The 17,572-nt window shown below is 49.3% G+C and overlaps 1 protein-coding gene across 1 annotated transcript in view; it reads left to right on the top strand.

The window, feature by feature from the left end:
* Positions 1–17,572, top strand: part of LOC107111938 (myotubularin-related protein 14-like) — a 54,419-nt gene that overhangs the window by 12,029 nt on the left and 24,818 nt on the right. Inside the window, exons 3-9 of the mRNA XM_015413021.1 lie at positions 5,153–5,261; positions 6,807–6,882; positions 7,966–8,026; positions 9,594–9,716; positions 12,042–12,115; positions 13,551–13,621; positions 15,656–15,730. Of these exons, the coding sequence (XP_015268507.1) occupies positions 5,153–5,261; positions 6,807–6,882; positions 7,966–8,026; positions 9,594–9,716; positions 12,042–12,115; positions 13,551–13,621; positions 15,656–15,730 (589 nt within the window). The remainder of the gene's footprint in view (positions 1–5,152; positions 5,262–6,806; positions 6,883–7,965; positions 8,027–9,593; positions 9,717–12,041; positions 12,116–13,550; positions 13,622–15,655; positions 15,731–17,572) is intronic.

Below are 17,572 nucleotides of genomic sequence, written 5' to 3'. Positions count from 1 at the left end.
CGCTTCCACGCAACTCGGAAAACTTGCCAAACGACTTCGCAATTCAGATAAGTATCTCAAAACACTTTCGGTTTACTTCCTCCCCTCTCCCCCTTCGTGTCCGTTAGCCACTCATTCGCATAAGAGGCGTCCCTCTTTGCAATCTCTTTTTTCAACTGTGGGGGGGGGATCACTTTTCAAACTACTCCATTTTATTCAGAACTCACGTTAATTGTCAGTCAGTTTCTCTGACCACGCTTGGTTTTACGCCATTCTGCTCGATCTCCGGCGCTTGTCCCGGTCAGTCCAGCTTGTGCCCGAAGGTCACTCAGCGACTGGACCGTCAGGGCGGAGGGGAGCCTCAATTCTCTGGCATTACACCATTGAAGAGGCTACCCCTCAAAAGCCCCCTGGCCTGGAGCCTATCGCAAAGGCTCCGCGGGGGTTTCACTTGAGATGGCACCCCTCCAGGCCAATAGTGTGCGATTCGCCCTTCCCCGTTGTGGGGAGAGCGTCCGCCATCGCTGTTCCGTAGACCGGAAGTCATTAATGGAGCATACTTGTAAATACTGAAATGGGGAAAATAAAGTTAGATTCGGGTGGGATCAAAAACTGGCTAATAGGAAATAAATGGGAAATTTTCTCAGTGGAGGGTGGTAGGCGGTGGGATAACCACAGGGATCAGTACTTGGTCCAATGCTTTTTAACTTGTTTATTAGGGATCAGTACTTGGTCCGATGCTTTTTAACTTGTTTATTAATTATTTGGAATTGGGAGTAAGCAGTGAAGTGGCTAAATTTGCAGATGACACGGAGTTGTTCAGGGTAGTGAGAACCAGGGAGGATTGTGAGGTGCTCCAAAGGGATCTGTTGAGGATGTGTGCGTGGGAGACAATGTGTCAAATGGGGTTCAATGTGGCCAAGTGCAAAGCGATGCACATTGGGGCCAAAAATCCTAACTATAAATACATGTTGATGGAGTCTGAACTGGCAGAGACTGACCAAGAGAGAGATCTTGAAGTCATAGTAGATAACTCAATGAAAATGTCAAGACAGTGTGTGCCTGCAATAAAAAAGGCCAACACTATGCTGGGGATTATTAGGAAGGGAATTGAAAACAAATCAGTCAATATCATAATGCCCCTGTGTAACTCGATGGTGCGACCTCATTTGGAATATTGTGTGCAATTCTGGTCACCACACTTCAAAAAGGATATTATAGCATTAGAAAAAGTGCAGAAAAGGGCAACTAGAATGATAAAAGGGTTGGAACACTTTCCCTATGAAGAAAGGTTAAAGCGCTAGGGGCTCTTTAGCTTGGAGAAACTACGGCTGAGGGGTGAAATGATCGAGGTTTATAGGATCATGCATGGGATAGAGCAGGTAGAGAAAGAAGTACTTTTCTCCCTTTCCCACAATACAAGAACTCGTGGGCACTCAATGAAATTGCTGAGCAGTTGGGTTAGAACAGATAAAAGGAAGTACTTCTTCACCCAAAGAGTGATTAACACATGGAATTCACTGCCACAGAAGGTGGCGGCGGCTACAAGCATGGACAGCTTCAAGAGGGAATTGGATAAACATATGGAGCATGGATCCATCAGTGGCCATTAGCCACAAGGTAATAGATAGGAACTCTCAGTCTGGGGCAAGTGATGCACTGTATTCTTGTTTTGGCCACTGTGTGACAAAGTGTTGGACTGGATGGGCCATTGGCCTGATCCAACATTGGCTTCTCTTATGTTCTTATGTGGGGTAGCCATGTTGGTCTGAAGCAGAAGAACAAAGTTTGAGTCCACTGGCACCTTTATGACCAACAAAGTTTTATTTACAGTATAAGCTTTCGTGTGCAAGCACACTTCCTCAGATATAGTGAAACAGAACTGCCTCAACCATTACTTACAGTGGGTGGGGTTTGTTGTCAGGAAGGGTCATTTAAAGTCAAGATGAGTAAGTACTGGGTGACTGTGGCTGAGATTGGATGTAAGAAAAATCTGTGAATGGCAGTAAATTAGCATACAAATTCAAGAGTTAAACAGATGTAGGAAGGAGGGAGGTTTGAGTCCAGTGGAGGGAGACCAGGGGTCCCCATTCCATGGGTAGCATTTGGCATGCAAGCTAGCACTGAAATGTTACTCTTCAGCTTGCTTGTCGCTGACATTCAGGAGGGGATGTTTCTCCCCCTGGACAGACCTTCCGGGGTCCATCAGTAGGTCATCCTGGTCACTGGTTCTGTGCTGTACTTCCTAGAGTCGCTTTGATCAGCTCAAGCGCACTTTGCATTTGGAATCTGTTTTTGCTCCTGTTCCCATTCCCCACCCCCGATTCCTTTGCCAGGGTCCCATGAAAGGCCATTCAGGTTCTTCTCAGCATGTGTCTGTGAGGTTGGTGGTGAGAGATGAATAGGCTGCTGTAGCTGGAACACTCAGTAGCTAACTTCCCAGGCTCCCAAATTGGCTGCTGGCCTTGGCAGGAATTCACACACCGGTCTTTAATTATGCTGTGAAAGGGAACCAGCACAAAAGCCTGGGATTAGGGTCATGCAAACATCCAGGGCCGAGTTCTGGATTCCCAGCTGCCTGTGGTCTTAATTGCGGTCTTAATGGGAAACGTTGGTGCGCTGCCGCCTCAGGAGGGAGCCACGTATCTCCCCACTCCTGCTTTTTCTGCAAGAGCTGTCTGTCTTTACTTCTAGTATGGTTAGAAATCCCATCCTTTTTTACGTACCAAAAAAACCTAGAAGGAAGTAGGCATGTAGTGGAGCATGCAATAGAGCCTCTAATGCAGAATCCGGAAGCCGCTGCAGGATTCTGGGGACGTTAGTGTTCAGTCATTAAGAGTATCTTTTCAACAACGGCGTTCCTAATTCTCATGGCAAAGCCTGAGAACATATGGGCAGTTTGGACTGGACGCTCAGAGGGGCTCTGATTGAGGTTGCCAGTAGGCAGAGGGTATCAATGGCTGATGAAATCCCAAGATCAAATCTCACATCTGCCTTGAAGCATGCTGCTCCCTGCCAGCTGTGGCCTCCAACAACAGTATGACAGTATTGGCCTACCTTAGAGGGTTGTTGTGAGGACCCTTGAGACACGAGGTGTTTGAGCTCTTATGAATGCAGTATAAATGCCAAGCATTATGGGTCTGTGCTTTGCACTGGTGGCTGTCCCTTGGTGTCCCAGATGCCGTTTCTCTCTAGTGCACGGGGAGTCCCATGTCCTCCTTCCTTCAGCCAAAAGGCCAATGTGCGCAGAACATGGCTCACGTCAAGGGAAGAGCTGGAGTAGGCACTGGCAGAGCAGGCGTACAGGGAGCGGTGGCGCAGGCAGTAAAACGCCTGCCTTAACAACACTCGAGCAGTCACTATGGCTGTTCGAGAACCACCGCGGTCAGGGTGAGCTCTCGACCCTAGTCCCAGCTCCCGCCCACCCGGCGGCTCGAAAGCAAGTAACTGATGCAAGTAGAGAAATGTGTACCTACCCTTAGAAGGGTACCCAGGTGAGAATGACGGCGACGGCAATTGGCGGCGAAAGACACCAGCGGCAGCGGAGTACCGGCGACAAAAATGGGGTGGCGATGCAGCGGCAAGCAGCAACGGAGCCCGAGGAGAGATCCCTGGTGGCCGGCAGCGGAACATCAGGCAGCCGTCACTGGTGGAGGCGGAGGCAAAAGGCGCTCGATGATGTCATCAAAAAGACGCAGCCGGGGCCGGAGGAGGACGTCGGGCGTGTGCCGTATGCCATCCGCCGAGCGCCAGAAGAACATCTCGCCGAGGAAAAAAGCTGCCTGGGAAGAGCCGAGCCGAGCAAATGGAAAAAACACCAAACAAATGTGGCCTTAGTTAGGGAGTATAAATGTGACTAGCACCTCCTCTGTAAACCGCCCAGAGACCCCCAAGGGGGTTAGGCGGTATAATAAATCGAAGACATAAATAAATAAATAAATAAATAATAAGCGATGGGTGGGTAGATTCTGCTGCTGCCACTCTGTGAGTTGCTCTACTCCTCTAGGCTTTCCTTTCTCTGGTGTCTGTTGACGGCTTTTAGGTGATGTCTCTCCTGCAGTATATCTCTTGCTTGCCTTTCTGTTTCTTGTGCTTTCTTCCTACTTGCTGCTCTTAGAGGCTCTTTGTGGGTCTGGGGAAGAGGCACGGTTTTGCAGCAAGGGAAAGAAAAAAGGACCAGCTCAGCCATACTTGCTTCAGAGCTAGCGTTCTGTCACTGGAATGCTGGACTAAGGTTGGTGAGACCTGGATTCAAATTTCCACTCAGCCATGAAGCTCACCAGTGGACTATACCAGTCCTCTAGCCTAACCTCCCTCCCAGTGTGGCTGTGAAAACCAAGGAGGAGGGGAAGGGCCTTGCTCACCTTTTTTGGGTGGAGAGAGATTTTAAAGGTACTGTTTTCTTACTGCTGTTGGCCTGGGAACCAGGCCCCCACCTTTGCTAAATGTCGTTCTTTTTTTTCTCTCTTTTTTTAAAAGAATTTATTTAAAATTTTTCAGAATACATCATATCCTCGGTTTACATTTATCATTCTTGTGAGTCATACATGTTCTCTTTATCCAGCCATACATAGAATTTTTTCCATCTATTTTCAAAAGTCTCTTTGCTATTGCCTTTTAGTATTAGACTTAATTTATCCATTTCAGCTACTGACAACATTTTATCAATTACCTCTTTCTTAGAGGGTAGAATGATAAATGAAATTACAGAAGAACAAATACCATTTGCACCGGAGATTGCTCTATTGAACATGCTGCCAGAATCATATACTAAAATAAATATGTAATTATATACTTTTTTACAACAGCTAGAATATTGTTAGCCAGAAAATGGAAACAAGAAGAATTACCCACTAAATGTCGTTCTTGATGGATTTTACACCAGCCAAACCTTCTCACTATGACACACAAGAGAGAAGAGGCAAATTCTTTGTACCAGAAGTCAGAAAAATTAGCTTTTTCCTCAGCAGAAAACCTTATCCCCCATCACAAGCAGTCACTTGGCCACGAATCAGAATGGTGTTAATCTCCCAGGGCAAGGTTGGCTGTCCATTGGATGAATGCTCAGAGGGGAATGGTCATTTGCTTTGGAGCCTTGCAGGGTACCTGAATGATGCCCATGCCAGGCTGGTGCCCACTGCAGTCATTAACTACTTGCCCCCCACCCCTGAAGGTATGAGAGCACTATCCAAGTTGGCAAGCTGCAAGACCTCATCCATCGCAGTAAAATGGCGAGATGCAGAGGGAGGTTCGTCTGTCCTATCATCCTCTACAAGGGAAAGGTACAGCTGTGTGTCTTTGCATTATTGCCTGTCCTTCTCGCCACTACACATTGATTTATTGTTGTGGCTTTCAGCATGCTTGTGTGTGAAATGGCACTTCCCCTAGCACCTCTGCTTGGGTTGGATTCCATTGACCTGACTTCTGGGGTGAGGATCTAGCGTCAGAGCAGGGTTGTAGTTGCAGATGTGAATGCCTGGAAGAAAATGTTTTCCTGTTCTTACGCAGGACCGACCTCCAAAAGAAAAATGGGAAGTCATGGGGGAGAGCTTTAAAAAAACAACAACACCTTCCCGTGATATGCTTTCAGTTTTGGAATCAGAGCCTTGGTCCATTTAGCTTGGTTACCTAGTAGAATTTCTTCGAGGCAGAAAAAGGGTCTTCCGCAACACATGCTGCCTAATGTCATTTCCCTGAAAGTGCCAGGGACCTCCTGCATGCCAAGCCATCACTAATGCGTGTCCCCCCCCCTCCCGACAAACATGGCTTTCGAGCTCAGTAGCACCTTAGAGATCAACAAGATTTTCAGGGTCTAAGTTTTTAGAGAGTCCAAGCTCCCTTTGTCAGGTAGACTCTGGAAAGCTGATGGCCCTGAAAATGTTATCGGGCTCTTAAGGTGTGACTGGAATCGAATCTAGCTCTTCTACCGCAGACCAGCACCTGCCTACCTTCTGAAGCTGCTTCATAGAAGATTTCCATATTAGCGAATGGCTTCAGGCATGACCTAGAAGCACCGAAGAGAGGATTTGTCAGCCGGTGGGCATTCTGTGTCCATCGCTTCCCAGTAAGCCTCTGTGGTGGCTGTAGAAATCTGAGTCTATCCACACGGTTCAGCCAGTGCAGGAGCTTGGCTGTGGTGTAATGTGCCAAGTTCACATTGCCTCTTGCTGGAAATGCTCTTTAAGTAGGTAACAGGTGGAGGAAGAGGATCCTGCAAGAAGCTAGTCTCAGTGTCTTCAGTCAGGGGTCAAGAGATAAAGTTCAGAGTGGATGTGAATAAAATTCACAAGTGATATTGATTAAAAGAGAAAAGGCCAACAGGGCTGCAAAGGGGGAAGGGATTGCAGGGGTGAAATACCACTTCGCAATGCAGTTGGGAAGTAATGTAGACGGGCTCACAAATACTCGTCTGGAAGGCACAGTGGAAACCACAGGTTGTGAGGTGAGACCCTTCAGTTTTGACACTGGATAGCGTGATGAGGCTTCTCTTAGGCTAGATCGGTATGCATGTTAAAATACTGGGGTGGTAACATGGGCTGTACTGTTTCAGGCCACCTGTGGATAATGTTAAGTCCTTAGTGCTCCCTTCTGTAATAATAAATGGAGTATATCAAGGAGAGATGTTGTAGCCCAGCCCTCTACATGCGGTGTTAGTTTTCTGCTTACAGGGAATGATTAATGTACAGCAAACTGGGGAAAGGGGGACATACGCCCGTCCTTACCCCATACCGCTGTTGTATGAAGTGGTACAACTTATTCCGCCATCTCCTTCTTCTGCAATGTCTTGGAGGCTACGCTGGACATTTCTTCGGTATCTCTCTCCACAGCACATATGCCGCTCAGCCACCTTGGCTGGATGGGGAGAGCTGTATGGGCGTACAGGATACAACTACATTTTCTCAGGTGAGTCAGGGGAGAGGAAGGGACTGTGGAAGGTGGGGGGTAACCTAACCTGCTTCTTTTCTTTTTGTGATGCTAGCTGAAGGGGAACTGGGCGTCCTTGAGAATTGGTTAGAGCAGCAGCCTCAGTTTGTACTTGGTGATGGTGGCTTGTGTGACCCGGAGAGTCGGACCTGGCAAATCTTGCTGGGAGCAGCATAGTGTTTTTTAACACTATATACTAGCCATGCAAAGGATGAGTTTTATGGCTTGAGCCTTGCTGGATGATTGCTTAGGTGCCAGCAGGAACTGTGGCCGTACAGGTGCTTGCACAAACATGGGCTGCCTGATGCAGTGTTGGGGTGCGTACAACTCTGCAGCCCATCTCCTTTGCATGTGTAGCGCTGTCTCCAGGAGTGAAGCTCATGGGGGATTCCCTTCTGGTGCTGGAGAAGGAAGCCTAAAGCTCCTGTCTTGAGCAGCAAGGTGGACATCCTCTAAGGAACCCTCACTTCTCATTGATTCTGGCGAAATACAGTCAGAGTGGCTGCCTTGATCTTCCACTTTTCTCTTCAGTCATGATATTGTATGCTCTGTGCCTTTAAAAGTATCTGACTCCTGTGCTGAGGAAACCAGCCTCTTAACATGGAATGCTGGCTTGTGCGACTGGACGAACGTCCCTGTTTTGCGCCGCTCATTCCCGTTCTGCTTGTTGCGGAGAGTGGCCAGCAAGCTCCGCAGAGCGTCCCAAGTGTCCTTCCTCCTGTTTTGTATCGTTTCTGTATTCTGAAGATTCCAAGAGTGGTCCCCGCACCTTGAACGTCTAAAGTCTTGCCAGTTGGTTAGCGTTGGTCTGGCTGGTGTGAAAGCGAGGGAGCAGTTTCTGTGAGACAAGCATGATCTTAGAAGGAAGGGAAAACCATGTATGTCACCCTGAGCTCCTTTCGCAGTGGGTGGAATAAATGCCTAGATGTTGGAAGCCAATCCTATACAGGACCAGTGCAGAGATCTAGCAAAGCAACGTCTGCCTTGGGGTTGAGAATCACGCTGGGTGTAGTGGTGGCCCTGCCTGCTAACCTGTTGTCCTTTTTGGTGGCTTCTCTGTAGGGGGCTCAGATGATGCCTGGGCGGATACCGAGGACCTGTCAGAAGAGGATTCGGCCTTCAGGTCTGTGTACGACACGGAGGAGGGCAGATAGAGTCCTTAATTTCTTTCCCAAGAGATGCCTCTTTGGCTTGATGGGGATAAATTTAAGATGGGCAGCTTTTTCCTTCGAGGCTTTTGCAGCCATGAGGAAGGCTGGACTTCGTGAATGTTTCTGGTGCGCTTCTGGCACTGGGGTGTGTGTGTGTTCCCTTTGCCAAAGAACTAGGATCTGCCTGTCCTTCCAGTGAAGCCATCCTCAGATCTGTTGAGTTGGACCATTCCTGGTTCTTAGGCCGAGGCTGGAGAAGGAAGATGTGGAGGTCTGGAACCCCTGAATGGATGGGCCAAAGCTAAGAAAGTAGGGCTTATACACAAGGTGGTCACAGGACCACCTCAATTGCTGCCAGTATCGGAGAGCACAGTTTTATTTATTTATTTGTTTGTTTGTTTGTTTCACTTTTACCCCGCCCTCCCCGCTAGGCAGGCTCAGGGCGGCTTCCAAGAACTGACAAGCAGTATACATTCATAATAGATTATAAAACATCAATTAAAACACAGCAATCAATATAAAACATCATTAAAACATTCATTAGATGGCGATAGAACTAAGGTGCAATTTAAGGACACATTCGGCAGTACCGCCGCATTAGATCATATAGGATCGGAGTTCACTACAGGGCGCAGCTGGTAAAACGTCGCTCCTATCGGAATGCCTGCCTAAAAAGTTCTGTTTTCACAACCCTGTGGAACTGTGATAAGTCCCGCAGGGCCCTGATCTCGGCAGGGAGCTCGTTCCAGTAGGACGGAGCTACAAACAAAAAAGCCCTCGTCCTGGTTCCTTTTGACCAGATCCAGTCATGTCAATCAGCCTCGAAAGGTTTGCTCGTGCACTGCTGACGGAGCAGTGGGCATGCTGTAAAAACAAAATAGTTTATGCTGGCTTGAGTTCCCCTTCAAGTATCTCCTGAGCTGTGTGCATGAGTGGCCGCTCATTAACACAGGAAGGCCCCGCTTGGCAGCAATCTAGAGCCACACAGGGTCTCTTGCACTGCCCATTGCCCATTTTAAGATTACAGTGGTTATATTCTGCTCAGGATGTGAACTGCTCTGCTCAGTAGGGGGGGAAATTAGAGGGAACATTGCTCCAGAGGGTGTGATTTTTGTGAAGGGATGAGAGAGTTCTCCGAAGTCATAAGTGGGGGCTGCAAAACGGTCTCTGGAACTGGGGGACAAGATGGGGAACCAGGAGAATTTCAGATTGCAGAGTGGATGAGTGTGTTCCTTGCCAGCTGCCTGGTGCAGCCTGCTGCCGGTCGGTTCGCGGAGAGGTTCTTCGGGTGCCTTCCTGCTGACCTTGGGATGCTATCCATTGGGAAGCTCTCCTAGGCAATCGAAATGGCTGGGGCTCACACAGGAGAGCTTCCCACTTGGCCATTCCTCTTGGCCTGTATAAAGTTGGCACAGCTGCTGTGTGGGGATCTGACGTGGTGCCTGGGGCTTGGGTGCATCTGTTTCTGGAAGCGAGTCAGCTGGGCTGACCCCTTTCCACGTTTCTGGGGAGGGTGACTCATCTTGTCCCGTGTTTCAGGAACGCAGACTCACAGCTGTTCGACAAGGTCCGGGGCCACGACATCAAGCTGTTGCGATACCTGTCAGTCAAGTACATCTGTGATTTGATGGTGGAGAACAAGAAAGTGAAGTTTGGCCTGAAGTGAGTCTAGGTGCATGTATGTCTAGATGTTGATAGATGGTAGGATACGTAGAGGAAGCCCCCTTTAGTACCACATACTGGGTGCTGCAGCCCAGATTTCTTGTGTAGAAGCATTTGGGAACTTTTAGAAAGGAAGGCAGTCCTAGGATGATTCCTTAGCTCTGCCTTTCCCAAACAAGAGGAAGTTTCTTGGGGAAAGGGATATGCAAGTGCATCTCTGGCTCACCTTGGGGTTTTTGTTTTAGTTTTTAGATAGTTCTGGCTGGGAGGTGGGTCCTATTTCTCAAATGCCCCCTCCTAGAAAAAAGTCCCTGGGTGTAATAAAGTAGCGCATCAAGGAGTGAGAAAGCTACAGCAAGCCTTTTAATGTGCTAGCCTACTGCATGCAGGGAGGGTTTTTAAACCACGAGAACTAAAGGCATAAGGCCGTGACCTGCCATCTCACATAATGTAACACATCGATCATCATTTGCAATGGTGTAAATGCTTTTTTTGGAAAGCACTTCATACATGTTGGCAGGCTTCCTGCTGTGTGGTCATTGTGATCTGAAAATGCAGTTCTCTGAGTAGGTGAAGACTAGGTTCTTGGATTATGTGCCATTCTAGATATTGTATAACTCTAAAGATGGGATGAAGCAGGACTTCTGATCCCCTCTCCATTCTTTTTACTCATCCAGTAATCCCACCCCCACTGTCTCCAGGGAGCCCAGGGGTTGCATATGGGGTCCTTCCTTCCCCAGTGTTTCCACCACAACAATGAGCAAGGTGAGGCAGAGAGAGAGAGAGAGACTGCCCCCAAGGTCTTTTAGTGGGCTTCATGGCCGAGCAGGAATTCATACTTGAGTCTTTTAGATCATAGTCTAAGCATTGTATCACACTGCATCACAGCCATGCAAAAATAGAAACTAATCTCGATCAGGAGGTGTGGGCAATTAAAGGGGGCCTGCTAACTAGCCACAGTCAAGGCTGGTTGTGTGCTCTACTTACTTGTTGTGCTTTTAAGGACAGAATAATTGCACTTCTCTCTGAACGTAATTGGTATAACTTATTCCATTTGTGGTTTGGCTAGACTGGTAATAGTTTGGGCACTCTAGTGCGGCAGAGGGTAGACAGTAAAAGAGAGGCCGTGAGCATTGCACAGGCGACGAGGTTAGAAGCAGGGCATGGAAGTCTTGGGCCTGCACCAAATGCTGCACTTAGACTATTACCCTAACGACGCGGATTTCTCTAGAAAATAAATGAGAAGTGAACTTCCTAGGAAGTGAAATCCTATGCCAATATCACGTCCTGTGCAGGGTCCCCCCCCCCCATGCTTCTGTGGGGCTGCAGAAGGCAGTAACTGTTGGTGTGTAGCTCAGGGTACCTGCCTTGTTGCTGTTTCTGTTGATTTAGTTGCAGTAACAAGGTCCCAAGGTGATAGTATACTTTCCCCAGAGGAGCTCAAGATCGGTGGAAGAGAGAAAAGGAGGAAGAGAAGTGTGTATGGGGTGTGTGTGGCTTGATGTGAGAGTCAATGGAGTGGAAGGAAGAAGTACTGAAAAGGATGGGTGTTGAAGGAAAAGAGCAAGGTAGCTCGGAAGCTGCAAGGGAAGCCCCCCCCCCGACTGAGAATTCACCCAGGCAGTAGAAGAGGAGGGGGGGACAAGTGGACCAAAGAGCAGACTGGAGTTGGTTCCTTTACTCTGCCCCAGGAAGGAAGTTGTACTCTCCAGAGCGCCTATTCCAGGTGAGCCAGTTCACTGCTTGTTGCCCTACAACACTTCTGGCGGAGGGGCTGTGGCTCAGCGGTAGAGCATCTGCTTGGCATACAGAAGGTCCCAGGTTCAAGCCCCGACGTCTCCAGATAAAAGGACCAGGCAGCAGGTGACGTGAAAGCCCTCTCTGCCTGAGTCTCTGGAGAGCTGCTGCCAGTCTGAATAGACTGACTTTGGACCAAGGGTCTGATTTCAGTGTAAGGCTCTCCGTATGACTAACACAGGGGCGGGCAGAAGCTAGATTGCTGCATTGGCAGTGGACCCCACACCCTGCAGGCTAATGCATATGCGTGCTGGTGAACATCGTGCTTGCTTGAGCCAGGAAGGCAATTCCGGAGCAAGAGGGCATTCTTGGGATCACTGAGTGCAAGTCAGGTCATGCCTTCATTGTCAGGAGCTCATAAAATGTGTGTGTGTTTGTTTTGTAAGTTTGAATCGTGTGGGTTGATTGTGGAGGGGTCTCTGGGGAAAGAAGTCGTTGATGCAGGATGGAGGTTGGGCCCCTCCTTTGCTCTCCAGTGCCATAAAGCCTCACGCCAACGTGGCACGTTTCCCTGTCTCCCGTTCTCAGTGTGACGTCTTCCGAGAAGGTGGATAAAGCTCAACGCTATGCAGACTTCACCCTCCTCTCTGCCCCATACCCAGGTACGGAGAGGGTGTTCAGAGGGTCAGGCAGCAGCCTGCAATGAGGTATTGTGTGTGGGGGGGGTGCGCGTGAGTGTTCATGTGGTAAGTGGGAGCATATGACCAACTTCAAATTGGATGGAAGGTGCTGCTCAAAAATAGTGGGGATGCCAGCAGGAGTTGGATGCCCACGTGCGGGTGCTTTCTCGGCTGCGACATCGCTGCTGACCCGCCCCGCCAGAACTTGGTGTCTCCCCCTCTGCTTATCTCCAGGGCTTCCTTCTCTGCAGAGCAGCACAGTCAGAAGGGGTCCAACATTGCAAGGAAACTCTGGCTAGCCGAGGCTGACCTGGAAATTTCATGGAGCCTTGAAATGTTACGGGATGTTCCTGGGGAGTTCTGGCATGGGGAAATGTGTGCATATGCACTTAACATCTCCTAATGGAAAGGGAGCCCACAGTGGGAGTGTTCCACTTAAAGCTGCAACAACCCTTGGATAAATTTCCACCTCTAGGACATGACTTAGAAATGGCTCCAAAGTTGAGATGTGTGGAGGCGTTTGTGTAAAACTCAGGATTCATCTAGGGTGTGCTCTTGCATATGAGAGAGAACTGGTTCTGAATCAAAATGGCACAATTCATGTGACCCAAACCTTTTTGGTGCATTTGTTATGGCATGAATGTTTCATGCTCTGCCCTATAAGTATGTGGCCGAGACACCTCACTGCAACCGGGGTGGACGGTGACAGTATTGATAATTTAAAACAACAACAACAACAAAAAACACGGCCAAGTGTTCTGCTTTTGTGCTCTTGGCAGCATTTTTGTGTGGCGCTTTCTTTGAACCGTACAAACTGGCAGGCACGAACCTTTTCTTGTTGCTGATGCAGTATCGTTGGAGAGCTGTGGATTTAAAGAAATGGGCCATGTTCATGGTCTTCTGCCTTCGCCACCACCGATGGCTATGACAGGGCTGGCTTCCACTGGCATAGTTCCAGCCCTGACGACAAACAAAGCTAAGAACCTCTTCCTGATCAGTACTAGCTCAGGGCCTAATACTGGTGGTTAGGAGAGAGAGCTGTTCTCTGGTCTGCAGAACGTGCTCTTTGGGGCCAAGCGAGGTCACAGCCCCTTAAGCCCTCGGCTGGTTTTGGCTTTTGGTGGCATGCCTTGTCTCTTTCCGAGTCGGGGCTGCCTGTCACCGTGTGCCTGGCTCCGGGACCTTCGGCTGCCAGAGGGTGCTGTTGCTGCGTAGCCGGCTGACTGCCGCTCTAACTTCCAGTGACAGCCCAGCTCTGGCACCCGTATGCTGCCTGCTCTAGGGCGTGTGGTTCTTGGGGAAGAGGGGAAGAGGCCTGCCTCACTCTGTGGCGGTTCAGTCTGTCTCTGCGCACATTCATCCCCCCCCCTTCTCTCTCCCGTGCCCCATTTCTCCCCCACCCCCCACCCCTTCACAGGCTGTGAATTTTTCAAGGAGTACAAAGACCGGGATTACACAGCAGAAGGGCTGGTTTTCAACTGGAAGCAGGTATGAGGCCGATGTCGAAGTGGATAGGCGGGTCTGGCTTTTGTCTGGAAGGTGGTTCCATTTTGAAATGTTCCTTGTCTTAGGAGTGTGGAGCATGGCTGGAGCCAGGCTCCTTGAGAACGGGCCCCTCTGATAAGTCATCTCACTCGTCAGGCTCTCCTTTGGACCATTTAATTCGTGCCCCGTATGTGGATTTCCTTTGTCAGAGCTGGACCCTGGAGCGTGTGATTTTGTTCAAGTGTCCCGAGGGGTTCCCTCGCCAGGAGTTAGTGTCGGAGAGCCCTCGATATAGCAAGGGTTAGAGGAAGAGGCTGCCAGCCAGCCAGCAGGTGGTGTTCCCAGTTACACAAGGAGCCTCTCTCCCTAGAAATCCAGCACTCTCGGTCCGGGTCTTGCTTCCCTTCCAGGATATAGCCCCATTGCTGCCTGGACAATTCTCACAGTGGCCAGAAGGAAACCAAGAAGCCGCTGCCGCCATTTCCCCCAGCCCCTCTTCTCTTCTTCCGTACCCAGTTCTGTCAGGTCAGCATCTGGGAGAAACCTTTTTGGAAGCACTGTAGCCTAGAGCCCTGTTCCTCCCACACAGAAGAGCACAGCAGCAACAATAGTCCTCAGCTTGGAAGCATAACGGAAGTAAACTCTTGACACCTGGCATAGCTAGGGGGGTGTGTGCTCGTGGTGCCTCACTCTGTGGTCTGTCCCTCTGCCACTGTGAGTTGGGTTTTACAAGAAGGAAGGGAAGGTCTTTTGAATGCAGTTCACGGAGAAACAGGGCAATGAATTTATTCTATTTGTATCCTGCTCTCCCCCACTATTGTGGGGCTCAGAGCACAGGAGATGGCGCTTCTGCTCTCTTGGCAGAGGCCTGGGGGGGTCAGAAGTGCATCTGTTGTGCCAGCTGGCCCTTTCATGAGAGGTCAGGTACCGTAATCCAGCGGGTGCCATCTAGAAATGGCGCCTTCTCGGATTTCCGCAGTCCAAACCCTGTTGTGCTGTTGATTGGATGTCCCACCCTGTTTGACTTGCACTACGTAATCCGTTTTGAATCTCAGTGAGAAAGGTGGGCCAAAAATAATATAAGTAAATATTGTGAAGCACATACACAGTGGCTCAAGCACTGGGCCCTTGCATATATGTGTATAAACATGAGGGACAGAGAGAGATGCAAGAATGTGTGAAATAATCTATTTCTTATAACCTGGAAATACTTTCCTTAGCTGTTAACTGGGCAAACTTTTAGAAACCTGTCTTGATCTAGAATCTCGTAGAACTACTGAGGGCTAAGCAGAGTACCCCTGAGTGTAGGACCTGGTCCTGTGGGCCACCAATGGGGCATCCTTTATCAAAACTTTCAGCACCTTGGAGAGTCACTCACTGGAAAGCGTGGAGGCCAGGGAGTGAGGGAGAGCGATTGCCCTGCCACCAGTGGGAACCTTGCATGTTTGCTTAACTGGATAGAACTAAGTCTGCAAACCTATGTACTACTGATTGGAAGGTCCTACTGAACTGTGGGGCCTACTTGCAAGCAAGGATGCCTGGGAATTTGGGTAAGAATTTGGTTCCCGTAATTAGTATGCTTGGATTGGTACACAGGGCTTTAGTCTTAACCAGAGCTATTTTGGGGCAGGAACGCACAGGAACAGAGTTCCGGCTGGCTTCCAAGTTGGCCACACCCAGCAGGAACTCATTAGCATAATAGGCCACGCCCAACATCAGAAACTCATTAGGATTGGCTACATGCAAAGGAGTTCCTCCTACAAAAAAGCTCTGGGTTTTGACAACAAACAAGGTAAACAGAATAAGAAGCAAAAGGTGGGTGTGGCTGGATGAGCACAGTTCTGGTAACATGGGGGTGCGGCCTAATTTGCCAATGAGCTATGCTGTCAGGGGTGTGGCCTAATATGCTAATGAATTTCTGCTGTTGGATGTGGCCTATTATGCTAATGAGTTCCTGCTGGGCTTTTTCTACAAAAAAAGCCCTGGTCTTAACTACGTCTTGCAGTTGTGATGGACTACATGCCCGTTTCTTTGCAGGATTTCGTCGACGCTCCACTCAGCATCCCTGCCTCTCTTACACAGTCATTGAACATTGACTGGAGTGAGTATCAGGTAAGGTAAGCGAAGGGGCGGCTTGGCAGTTGGGCCTCCGGGCAAGGGCAGGTGGCAGAGCTTCTCCCCCCCCCCCCGATTCCCTGGGTTCTGACGTGGCACCGTTTGGCACCCACGATCACATATCCCAGAGATCCTCACCCGAAACTGCCTGCTTTTCACCAGCTTGGTACTTTTTGTTCTTTATGACAATCTCACAAAGTAGGTCATCATTATCCATATTTTATAAGTGAATGTATTACTTGTGTGCCCTGCTCTTTCTCTGAAGCTGAGTGCAGCTTATCTTTGGTTCCCGGGCAGTCGTCTTCCAGGCAGGGCCAGACCTGCTTAGCTTTAGAGCGGCATCATGTCCCTGCGACCCATAATAATGAACAGGGGGGGGGGTACCAAGGCAGAAACAGTGCCTTTTCCCAAGAGCTATGCAGTGAGTTCATGAGCATAAGAACCACCCTTCTGGATTAGGCAACGATCCATCTAGTCCAGCAGCAGCCAACAGAAGGTTTACAAGTGGAGCTTGAAGGGGTCAGCCAAGCCCCTTCCGCCCTGGACAGACACCCCCTCCATCCCAGGAGGCAGGATGCAAAGCTACCCCAGAAGTCCTACTTCTCGTTCTTTGCACTGTAACAGGAGCATTGCTGAATACCGCAGCAGCGTTGCAAGGAGGTGGGCACTAATGTCATGAGCGATATTAGCCACCTTTCTGCTCTGCAGTCTGAGAAACTGGCCTTGAACATAAGCTGTTCCCAGGGAGAGTTTTTCCATTCTTGCAGCGTCCCTGCTTGTCTTCTCAGAACATGCAAGCGCTTCATGCTCTTTTACCTTCTCTGCGCTTTCATCTGAGTTCTCGTTCAGGGTTCCCTTCCTTGACTTTTTGAGCTTACTCGTCCTAAAGTGTGCCATATTTTCCCAAGCGTCTCCGTCTCCTCTTCCTTGCATGCCCCTCTCTCCATTGTTGAAACCCTTTGAGTGAAACCTGTCTTCACTTCTGCCTTCCTCCTTTCTTTAAAACTCGCCCCTCCTTCCCTGGCCTTTTCTGTGGAGTGCTCAAGAACGCTAGTAGTTCCCTCTCCTTAAGAACTCCTGGTTCTTTGTTAAGGGAGGGGTGGGATCTCTCTCCCAGTAAGCCTGTGTCCAAGAACCAGGACAGCCTGCCCCTTTGGACAGAGAAGGAGGAAGGTTCAGAAATGGAAAATAATGGTGATTAAGCAATTGCAGTTCCTGGCACATCATGCTTCTGATGATAGAATGCTGTCTTCTTTTTTTGGGGGGGGGGGAATATTGCTATGACAGCCAACGCCTGCATGTCTTCCTGAAATCCCACTGACGACAAAGCAGTGGCCTGTACTATTGTGCCGGTGCCCTGCAATTTCACCTAGATTCTGCCAAGCGTAGCGTGCCGTTAATTGCATTTTTTAAAGCACGTTCTTCACCGAGCTTCGCAACGAACGTCAGTCATTTTCCTTTCTGTTCTTCAGCAGCCAGGTGGTGCCAGCCCCTTGATTGGGGGGGGGTAGCCGCTTGCCTGGGGGGTGGGAGGGGAGAGCTTGCCTGTGGGGAGTCTTGTCCTCAGAACCTCTAAATATACTGTGGCTGGGATTAAATGAAGCCTAGCAGAAAAAGAAATGGATATGGAATTAAAGGAATGTAATTTAATGTTGAATATGTTATATCCAAAATAAAAAGGTTTTTTGTGGGAAAAAAAAGATGATGAGGTTCTTGGAATATCAAATGTTGCCCTGCCCTTAGCAGTACTGTCCTGTCGACTGTTTCTGTTCCTGCACAGACCTCAAGAGGTGGGTTCCTGTATGGGAAGCAGAGGCCAGAATAGCCCCCCCCCCCCCC

The sequence above is a fragment of the Gekko japonicus genome, unplaced genomic scaffold (assembly GCF_001447785.1).
Source record: "Gekko japonicus isolate JY-2015 unplaced genomic scaffold, Gekko_japonicus_V1.1 scaffold204, whole genome shotgun sequence".
Lineage (NCBI taxonomy): Eukaryota > Metazoa > Chordata > Lepidosauria > Squamata > Gekkonidae > Gekko > Gekko japonicus.
Note: the sequence above shows the minus strand (reverse complement) of the source record. Positions and strands in the feature narration are given on the sequence as shown.